Source organism: Chrysochloris asiatica, unplaced genomic scaffold (genome assembly GCF_000296735.1).
Source record: "Chrysochloris asiatica unplaced genomic scaffold, ChrAsi1.0 scaffold00261, whole genome shotgun sequence".
In the NCBI taxonomy this organism is placed as follows: domain Eukaryota; kingdom Metazoa; phylum Chordata; class Mammalia; order Afrosoricida; family Chrysochloridae; genus Chrysochloris; species Chrysochloris asiatica.
Window position 1 is genome coordinate 2,244,592 of NW_006408779.1, and position 11,489 is coordinate 2,256,080.

At 47.3% G+C, this 11,489-nt stretch overlaps 1 protein-coding gene across 1 annotated transcript in view; it reads left to right on the top strand.

The window, feature by feature from the left end:
* GPR133 (G protein-coupled receptor 133) overlaps positions 1-11,489 on the top strand; it is a 97,955-nt gene that overhangs the window by 39,973 nt on the left and 46,493 nt on the right. The window contains exons 11-14 of the mRNA XM_006874081.1: positions 5,564-5,626; positions 8,111-8,228; positions 10,838-10,948; positions 11,322-11,397. Coding sequence (XP_006874143.1) covers positions 5,564-5,626; positions 8,111-8,228; positions 10,838-10,948; positions 11,322-11,397 — 368 coding nt within the window. The remainder of the gene's footprint in view (positions 1-5,563; positions 5,627-8,110; positions 8,229-10,837; positions 10,949-11,321; positions 11,398-11,489) is intronic.

Sequence of the window (11,489 nt, forward strand, 5' to 3'; positions counted from 1 at the left end):
CTCTGGACGGCAGTTCAAACCCACCAGCTGCCCCTCGGAAATCCTCAACAGGGTCACTATGCGTTGGAACCGACTCAACATCACGTAACAATATTGACTTGGTATGCAGTCGGCACTCAATCGATGCTCATGGTCTCTCTGAGTCCAGTTAGTGGGGTGATAAGATTACTGTGACAAGCAGTGTCTAGTATGTAGTCAGCGCTCAATAAACGCTCATGGTCTCTCTGTTGTTGTTAAGTGCCGTCGAGTCAGTTCCGACCCACAGTGACTCTGTATAGGGTTTCTGAAGAGCAGCTGACCTAGCGGTTCAAACCAACAGTGCAGTCCTGCGCCTTAACCCGCAACACCACACCAGGACTCCAGTACCACGTGGTGTCTCTAAGTACCATTACGTTAGGTAATGAAGGTTATTATGACAGGCAGCAGTTAGTATGCAGTTGATGCTCAATAAGTGTTACCTCTGGGTCATGTCTTCCTGACTGCCACACAGAATAATTTCTGTGATGAGTCCTCTTGAGTATACAGCAAGCACTTAATAGGTGTGGAACTGTAGGATAAGTGCAGGACCCCTATCCTGAGTCGCTCGGACTGGACGGCATTTAGCAATAACAAATGACACTGAGGCCCTGCTCCTGAGGGGACGCTGTTGTGAGGGGCTGACCCATAGTGACCCTTCGTACAATGGAATGAAACACCTCCCCATTCTGTGCTGTTGTGAGGAGCTGTCGAGTCAGTCCTGACCCATAGTGACCCTTCGTACAACGGAATGAAACACCTGCCCATCCTGTGCTGTTGCCACTGTGCCAATCCACCTCACTGGGGGTCTCCCTCGTTTTCACTGCCCCTCCACTTTACCAAGCATGATGTCTTTCTTCAGGGACTGGTCCCTGCGAGAAGGTAGGAGATTAATTAGTGGATTAAATATTTAGCTGATTAATTAAGCAGATGTTTATTAAACACCTACTGTGAGGGGTTGTTAACTGATTATGAGGCTGATGGTTCAGTTCTCCCCAAATGCACACGCATAGTCAGCTTGTGAAACCAGGATCTGAGCCCGCACCTCCTCTGTGTCAGGCCTGGGTGGACACCGGGGCACTGTGCCCACAGGTGCTCACAGCCCACCTGTCCCTGACCTACTGGGGGTAGGTCCAAGTTCCCCTAGGAGCTAAGTATGGGATGCAGACTCTGAGGGCATTCTCAGAACCTTCCAGAAGTCCAGGCCCTGCCCCAGAGGTGTCTGCAGTACAGTGCTGAAGGTATCCGAGAGAAACCGCCCCCAAACCCACAGGAGACCTGGGTCTGTGTTTGTTTGTGGCTGATACAGGGCCTGCTTCACACCCAGCGTGGTGGTGACACAATTTGATGAGCAGTTGTGGCAGGTGAGAACCATCGTTTCCAGAATCCGAGTGTAGTGCCGAGTAGGCTGTAGGAACTGGCAGGACCCCAGGAAGAATGGGCTGTGTGGCTGCAGGAGTTAAATGGGGGGCAGTCCTGCAGCCAGAATCAGGGTGTGGCCATACAGGCAGGGACACTCACAAAGCCCTTTGCCTGGCCCAGGAGACCTTCTATCTTAGGAGGTGTCGGAAGCTGAAGGCATGTCCTTCAAGGGATGTCTGTATTGGAACATAGAGTCAGTGGTAGTCTACAGAGGAAACATGCGTTTTAGCTTAGTGACTCCCCCCCTTTCCTGCTGCTCCTCTTGTTCCCCCCTAACTAAAGTTGATCGTGTGTGAGGCTGCAACTTCAAATACCTTCAGGGTCAGACAGGCAAAATAAACAGGTGAAATGTGCCAGACATGAGACAATAGGGAGGGGTAGGGACTGTGGCCAACATCTAGAGGGATGGAGCCCCCCTAATGCTAATCTTTAGAGCTACCACTTCTTGACTTCATATTACTAAAGGGAGGCTTAAACTGGGATTTCCCCCAAACGTTGGCAAATCTTTCAACCTTTAAAAATGGGCAAGTTAACGGAAATTTACAAAGAGATCTTGTCACTGTACCTGCTGGACTGGTTGAGACTTTGTCCTGATGAAACCTTGAGCCTAAACTAACCCCTGAGGTCACTATGTAGCAAAATAACAGATTAGCTCAAAAACCCAGTGGGGAAAAGGAACGACACGGTCATGGTGTTTGTGCACAAACTTTTGAAGCCGCACATAATGTCTGTCACCTGTAAGGACTGTGCTCCTTTAAAAATATCGCCTGGCTGAGACCAAACAGACAACAATGACCTTCAAATAAAGATGAAACCGTGAAAGGGCAGGGAGACTAGATGAAAGAAGCCAGAGCAACCAGAATAGAATTAAGGAGATCACTCATGCATAGTGAGAAATGGCTGAATAGGCACCTAAACTGCTGTGTAAACCTTCCCCACAAACACCATAAGATAGATAGATAGATAGATAGATAGATAGATAGATAGATAGATAGATAGATAGATAGATAGATAAGATAGATAAGATAGATAGATAGATTAGATAGATAGATCTGGGAACGTAGTGGTTACTAATTGGACTGCAAACCACAAGGTCAGCAGTTCGAAACTACCAGCTGTTCAGCGGGATAAAGATGAGGCTTTCTGCTCCCGTAAAGATTTACAGCCTCGGAAACCCTGTTCAGGGTTGCTATGGGTCGGAACCAACTCGATAGCAGTTAACAGCAATAGCATATATATATAAGTTTGCAAGAAAGTAGAGAAATCATGTGCAGGCCAAACATAGGCATCTGTCAGGCGGATTCTGTCCGTGGGCCATGATGCTGAGGTGGCGTGGATCCTGCTGTAGAGCCGGCCTACGGTGTCCTGGGAGCAGATCCTATAGCCTTGCCCCAAATCCACCTGATTCCTGGGCTCAAACCCCATGGGAGAATAGAGAAATGAAAATCTTTGGCATCCCTTCTGCACATTTCTCTAACATCTAGCTTCTCACGACCAGCAGAAGGCAGTTGGACAGAACATGGCAAGAGGCCCATGGTGCTGTCCTGTTCAGTGAGGTCTCCACTGGCCTGTGTGGCGCCTGGACTCTAGAGACATGGTAACCCCCAATGAGACGCGACATGCGTGTAAGGCACACACCAGGTTTCTTTCCTCGGAACACCCAACCCTATGAGACCAAAAGGCAGTGTTTGCTCAGGGAGAAAGCTCCGAGGGCAGGAAGGATGAGTGGAAATGAAAACACAGGGCGGACGTGGGAAGAGGGCTGGCTCACGGTGGGACTGCCATCAGTTTCTCCAACTGAATGTGTCTGAAGTGATTCATGGAAAGCCCATTTGCCGTGTAAACTTCCACCCAATTCACAATTGAAGAAGAATAAAAAAGGCTTTCAAATAAAAAACCACTGCCACTGAGTCAGTTTTGACTGGCAGTAACTTAGTGGTCTACAGGGCCCGGTAGAACTGCCCCACAGGCAGATTCCGGCTTCCTTCCTTCAGGAGTGGCTGGTGGGTTTGAACCACCAACCTTTCAGTTAGCAACCCAAAGCTTAATCTGCTTTTCCGTCGGGCCTCCTAAAACGAAACAAAACAGGGAAAGCTCTAGTTGATCTTTTCAGATTGATTGCCTCTTGAAATGATAATATTTGGCTCTTCTGGTTTAAGTAAACTGACTTCCATCTGTTTTGATTTTTCTCATGTGGCTACTAGAGAACTAATTGCAAATGTGGCTACACTGTCTTTCCACTTGATGGTATAGTTGTTAAGCAAGAGCCAGCAAAATGGCGGCTCTCGCGTCATATCTAGCCCATTGCTTGTTTTTGTTAATAAAGTTTTATTGGGGCACAAGCATGGCTGCTCACTTAAGTATTGTTTATGGTTACCTTCATCTTGGGAGCTCAGTGGCTCTGTATGATGAGCACTGGGCTGCAAACCACAAGGTTGGCAGTTTGAGCCCACCAGTGTCTCCAAGGGAGAAAGGTGAGGCTTTCTGCTTCCACAAGATTGACCGCCTCGAAACATCATACAGGGTAGCTATGAATCGAAACCTACTCAACAGCACTGAACAATTTTTATCTTACCAATGGTAGACTTGAATAGTGATAGAAACCTTATGGGCCTCAAAGCCTGAACGATATACGATGTGACTCTCTAAGAGAAAGTTTGTTGACCTAGGTTATAAAATCTGCTCACTCGTCTAGCAAGGGCCAGGACACGATGGCTCTGTTTATCATTGATTCCTAGGGCCTGACATTTTAAAGTCTTGGGAAATAGATCTTGAATGAATAGTAAGTGGAAGAGTGAGACTTTTTGATATATTCTCTAAATATTCAGTGTCTAGGAACTGGTGTGACACTGTAGGATAAGCCCTGGATTGCTAACCACAGGCTCGGTGGTTCAAACCCACCAGCTGCTATTTGAAAACCTATACAGGGTCACTGTGAGTCAGAACCTACTCGACGACACTTCACAACAATGAATATAAAGACGTCATTTTCCATGCAAGTGGCAACTGGTGGAAATGTGGGAGATTGACTCAGGCCTTAGGTCTTTAGGTCTCATTCTGGTGTCAATAGTAGGAGACAGACAGTTAAATTCACTATGAATAATGAAGTGAATGGAAAAATGGAGAAAAGATTAAAGCAGAAGGTGCACCTGACCCAAGCCATGGTATTTTTATTAACCTTGTTTGCACGAGAAAGATGAAAATGAATAAGGAAGATGGAAGAAACATCGATGTCTTTGAATTACAGTATGTTGGCGAGAATGTTAACTATACCATGGATTCCCAGAAAAACAAACACAGCGTCTTGGAAGTACAGCCAAAATACTCCTTAGAAAGAAGGGTGGTTGCACTCCAGTTCACATGGTTCCGACTTGTCATCGGAGAGGCCAGTCCCTGGAGAAGACGTCACTATTGGTCATGAAGTCCCTCCAGCAGATGGACTGACGACAGTGACCGCAACTGTGGGCTCAGACTAACGGTGATTGTGAGGGTGTCAGGCAACAGGGAGAGGTGGAGACTGGGGCAACCTGGGGACCACTTGTCTGTCTCAGGGGAAGCTGCTGTCCAGCATTGGCCGTGTGTGGGAATGTGGACTAGGGGCTGTGCATACTTCTACTGTTCTCCAAAGAACCAGGAAATCTGCACGTTTCTGTTTGAAATCTCCCAATTTGAATATGTTAGAAGCTAATTTCAAGTTTTCAGACTAGTATGAGTTTGTGAGTGAAATCCACTGTTAGTAAGGTGACCCAACAAAGGTGCCCCAGTAACTCTGCTTTCAGTCACCACAAATGGTCACATTCTCTGGGCTTCTCACCCCAAGAAAAGCTTGCCTAGCAGACTACGACTTTGTCCACTTGCTCACGCATCCACTCACACACCCACCAGGTATTTCCAGGGGCTCCTCCCATGTCTGCTAGTATTCCTGCATACCTCAACACTTGTCACTGAGGTCACAGGGCTTCCCAGAGTACATCTGTAATATGGAACTTGTGTGCTCATGAGAGGCCAAATTGTTCACCAAAAGTGACTCGGTAGGTCTAGACACATTGGGAGCTAGCCTCAGGCAGTGTGAGATTGTGTAGAGTAAGGGTATATGCTGAACACTGTCCCTTTGTCTTGTCTGTAGACTTTCCTCAAAACTGTGGGAGAGGTCCTTCAACTGCCCAGCTGGGCCACCACCGTGTCAGAGGTAAGAGAACGTGCTGACCCCTGACAGGTGAGAGGACCTTGTGGTCATTTTGTCTTCCTGGAAGTATCATAGCATGACCCAGTGCACATCGATAAAAGGAGGATGATCTCCCAGCCCTGGAATCAGGGGTACCAGCTCTCATGCCGACAGGATAGTTAGTCAGTGTCCTGTGTGCTCAGTGGCTGCAGAACCATGTACACCTTTCAGGGGGACAGATCACATCCCCAGACCCCAGACAGGATGCGCTGGTGGCTTCCTGAGGTTGAGACATGTCTATTGTTTTACTGTCACATAACTCTTGGATGGCAGTCTGCTGCTTTTTTTACCATCTTTTGTGACATTTTTACTATGTTTTTACCGTTTTATATAATTTAATATAATTTTACCATCCCATAGTTCTTTTTGTTGTTGGTAGCTTTTTTATTTTTATTTTTATTGTGAACTGAGTGGTCATTGTTACAGGAGAACAACAGTTTTATACTCATCGTTTCATTGCAATGATTACAATCTCCTCCGAACATCATCAGTCAGCAGTATTTGCTTCCAGTCCCTTTGTTTTTTTGTATTGTTTTGTTTTTTGGGGGGGGGAAGATATACACAAAAACACTCAGGAATATATAAGAATTTAAACACCCAAAGGACACATTCTGCAAGCCTGCCTCCTGGACGCCAGCACTCCATCCCTGTCTTTCCATGTGTCTAGAGTCCTCAGCTGCTCTCTCTCTCCATGTCCTCATCTCTGCCTCCATCTCTGGTGTTGCTGCTTCTCTGGATAGAACCTGCATTCTGCTCATGCTCTTCTCCCTTGATGGTCCTAGGGTCCTCTGTGTCTGAACTGTAAGATTAACTACTCCCCCCTTGATGTTATAAAACTTTTACCTTTACAATCGTGACAGTCACAATTAGTCATGATAACAGTTACTCACTATTGAATCATAAAAATCTTCTCTCCATCTGTTTTCACCAGACCCATGTAGACAAGATGAAAACTATTCAGTGGGAACTCTATCTTCCTCCACACACTCTTAAACTAAACTCCCCCTTGAAAACTTGTAAGCCAGTCACTTCATGCCTTTATCGCCCTCTCATTTTAGGTAGCCAATGTCTAAGTTGCCCATCCCTATCTACCCTGTATACAGAGGGGATAGAATTGACATTCGATGTGAAGACTGCTTCCCTCTCAGTTGGTATTTTGAGCTACTACATCCATAAGTATAGGTCAAGTTCATCAAATTGTAGCAATTTACACTAATTTCCCATCACATAATTCTTGAATGGTAATTTTAAAAACACCCATGTTTGACATTTAAAGATCAGTGAACTAAGTGAGAACAGTAATTCACAGAGCAATAGCTGCTGAACCATATTTTTATGCAAAATGACACACGTGTTATACAGTGTTTTGCAAACCGTGCAACACCCCTGTGTGTTAATTTCTGTGCTCAATGGTGGGTATGTTGTTTGCACACAAAAATATGGTATATATAAAATAAAATAAAAGAGGAAAGTCTATAATTTTCTCTGTACTTAAATAACAAGAAAGGAGAATGGAATAATTTTAGCTTTGTTTTTTTAAAAACAACTTGAGTTGATTTTACCTATTTAAGAAATAAACAAATATCTTGAAAGGAAGTGAGAAAATGCGTATAATAAAACTATTGCCATCCTAGAATTGAGAGAGTGGTGGCTAACACACGTGTGTGTGTTTCTTCTGCCTTAGATTTCGAGTGCAGTTCTAACAGAAATACCACATGTGTGCTGTCTCAGGCATCTAATGTAGCTCTGACAGAAATACCTCAAGGGGATGACGTCCACAAATGAAAGTTATTTTCCTGCCGTCTTCACATCACAGACGTGAGGCTTTACTACACTCACGACAGTGGCATCAATCACATCATGCTGAGGGGCACGGCCCAGCCAAAGTGTCACATATTTGAGGGGGAGGCACAGTTTAATCCATGACACTTTCCAGTCTATCTTACAATTTGCTTTCATGCATGTATTTTTTACATACATACTGCACATCTGACTCAACTCTGTCAAGCACATCTCCCAGCGGTCTCAGATATTCCTCTGTAGCATTGGTGAGGCTAACCCGGGCCAGGCTGCTTTAGCAACAGGCTGCACAGTTCTGCACCCGCAAGTCCAGATGATGCGACCTGTCTCCTGAGGCTGCTGCCTCAACACGTGTCTTCCAAAGTTGGGGTGAGGAGGCCTTGTGACCCCCTTCACCCAGAAGGACCCCGGGCACACCATATGACGTTAAAGGGCTGATTTCCCTGAATTATCTCCACCAATTTGAATCTTTGAAAACATCTGCCGGTTTGAGATGCAGGAGCGCCCAGTGTTTCTATTGGATAGACTTGTATCCTTTCAGACGTCAGCTACAACAGGGAGGAAAGGGACAGTGGGTTTAAGACTGGGGTTTTGAGGAGGGTCTGTGATTCCTGAGTTAGTTGGTTCTCTTGCCCTCCTTTGTCCCAGGACCAGGCTGTGGTGCTGGGGCTCATCGAGACCATCGACACCGTGATGGGCCACATATCTGCCAACCTGCCAGCCTGTGAGCCCCAGGCCGCCATTGCGGGCTCCTCCTCCATGGCAGGTAACTGGCGTCTCCGGCACACAAACCCACTCCAGGGCCTCAGGGTCTCTGCCTATCTTCCCACACGGCATTCTGGGACGCAATCCAAGTACAACGGGTCCACACACACTGGAGCCCTGGTCAGCCATAAAGAGAGGGGAAGTCACACAGTGGTCTTTTCACATTGCCCACCACAGAGCTCTGGTGTGGCGCTGTCGGCTAATGCGACAGACTGCAAAGTCGTTTAAACTGCAAGGTTGGTGGTTCAAGCTCACCAGTTGCTCCTTGGAAACCCTATGCAGGGTCGCTATGGGTCAGAATTGACTCAATAGCACTTCACAAAAACAATAACAACCACAGAGCCCAGGACTGTTAAGCACAAGGCCAGTGGTTTAAACTCACAGCCATTCACGGGGAGAAAGTTGAGGCTGTCTACCCCCATAAATATCAACAGTCTGAGAAAGCCCTGGTGGGGTTGCTATGAGTCAGAATTAACTCAAGGGCTGTGGGTTTGGTGGTTTAATTACCCTAAACTCATCCAATTAATGTTGTGGCACTATAGGATCAGCACTGAACTGAGAATCACGAGGTTAGCAGTTCAAACCCACCAGCTGCTCCTTGGAAACCCTATACAGTGTTGCTCTGAGTCAGAACCAACTGGACAGCCCTTGACAACAACAACCCAGTGTGGTGGTCACATGGTAGAACACAGGCAGCCCTAATTGGTTGTGCCTGCTTTGTTTGCACTTTGCAGACACTGCATTTGTCTGTTTTTGCAAACTGAAGGTCTGGGCCAAACCTGCACTGGGTGTATCTGTGGGCACAACTGGTGCCCACCAATCTGTGGATGAACCCTGAAAATGCCATGCCGAGTGACATCTGTCAGTTGCAAATCACAAAATTCCACGACCCCATTTGTGTGAAATACCTAGAATGGGCAAGTGTTGTATCTCTGGTTACCAGGGGCCAGGGAAGTCTTTGCTGAGGCTGATGGGAAAAGTTCTGGGAAGAATGGTGAATGTAATCCATCAATGAATCACACACGAATGCTGACGAAGCAAAACTTTTTGTTGTTTGGATTTTGTTACATGAAGGAATTACATTCTGGAGAAAAACAGGTGTCTAGACTCAAGGCAGGTACACTTGGAAACTCTGGAGCATTTAGGGGCCACACCAAAGCCATGTCCAGGCTATGGACAGTCTTCCCAGTTCATAAGGGAGAAGGATGAGTCAGTGGGACTCATGGGTCCAAATCTATTCTTCTTTGGCCACCATCAGACAATCCCTAAACCAAAAACAAACCAACTGCCATTGAGTACACTCCAACTAGTGGTGCCCCATGTGCGTCAGAGTAGAACTGTGCCCACAAGGTTCTCAGTGGATGAGTTTTCATAAGTGGATTCCACTTATGATGCCCCCATGTGTGTCAGAGTAGAACTGTGCCCCACAGGGTTCTCAGTGGATGATTTTTCATAAGTGGATTCCACTTATGATGCCCCCATGTGTGTCAGAGTAGAACTGTGCCCACAGGGTTCTCAGGGGATGAGTTTTCATAAGTGGATTCCACTCATGGCGCCCCGTGTGTGTCAGAGTAGAACTGTGCTCCACAGGGTTCTCAGTTTCTGTTCATGTTTGTTTTTGTTTTTTTTTTAAATGATAATAATCATTTTTATCTTTTTTTCTCAGCTATCCATATTACATTTTTTTAAACTTATTTATTGCCTTCCCTGTCACTCAAGTTAACATGCATGTACCCTGTAGCCCGTGACTTAGTCTGCATTTTCCTCCAAGCCCTGGGAATCATGAAAGCAAGTTTCTTTCAGTGTGACCACCTTTCTTGACTTTCTACAGCAGTGGTCTTACACATTCTGTGGCCTTTTGTGACTGACACAGGGTCATCCGTGCTGGGAGGCATTGCGCAGATGCTGCGTTCTTCAACGCTGGGTAGCATTCCATTCAGTGTATGTGCCGTGGCTTACCTACCTTTCTGTTACTGGTATATCTGCGGTCTCCATCACTTCTCTATCATGAACAGCGCTGTGATGCACCTGGGTGTGCAAGTATCTATTCATATCACGGCTTTTATTGCTCTAAAATATGTACCAAGTATCGGGAACACTGGATCATATTGGGTTTCTTTTCCCCCTTTGGAAGTAGATTTCTAGGGCTTTTCCCCATAGAGCTTCTGGGTGGGTTTGAATCGCCAACCTTCTGGTTTGTAGGTGAGCGTGTTTATTCATGCTTTGTGCCCCTCAGGGAGCTATGCAAGTGTGGAAAAGCCTCCTTTTAGTCTTGAAAGCAGTGTAGGGCCAGTCCCATTCTTCTGGGGGCAGACTGGGGCACTAGACAGGTGGCAGTGCTGTGTGCCCTCGTGACATAGTCCAGCTAGCAAGCCCTGCCCAGTGACTGGAGCCAGGAACAGAGACCCAGCCGCCTCAGTGACAACCATGGTGGGTGAGGGAGGGCGTGCTGGAGGGTCCTGGCATGGGAGGCATACCCAGAGCCTTGCCGTTTACTTTCTGGGTCCATTTGTCTGAGGCTTGTCGATTTCTGAGGATTGCTGGAGGATGCGAGTCAGCATTCCTCCCACAGCCCAGGGCTCACTGACCACCCTCTCCTCACCCCTCCAGAGTACTCGGTGGCCATGGTCCTGCCCAGGACTCTGAATGGCTCCCGTTACCGCTTCCTGGCCCAGGGCCACAGCTACATCGAAATCCCCCACGAAGCCTTCCACAGCCAAGGTGAGCGGGGAACATTTAGGAGAGCTGTCTACCCCCTGCTGTCAGATCTGTGGGCCCAGGAGCTGGTCCCTACCCCCATGTGCACCTGTGGGTGTGTCTCTAGTGTGAGTCCCCGAACTCTTGTGTGGAAGTAGGGCCAAGACCCAGCTAGGCCCACGGAGCCAGAATTGTGTGTGGGCACTAGGAGTCCGTGCTCCTAGGAGGTTCTGGTCAACCATGAGAATCTCATGTCCCCTGCTCCCAACCCGTACAGCTCCTTGGAGCCACACAAACATACGTGTGGTCGTTTGTCCCGCATTGCTGGGTGGGGTGTGAGGGGCACAGGTGGAAGTGGGGTGGGGCTGGACGTTCCTTTAACAGCATCTCCCCTCAGCTTGGACCACCATCGTGGGCCTTTTCTACCACACGGTGCACATCTACCTGAACAGCATCCACCCTGCAGATACCAAGTGAGCCACCCACATGGGGTGGGAGGGCTGTCTGTGCAGTGTCCAGGCTGTCCTATGTCCTCCGTCATGAGCACACACGTCCTGTCAGAGTG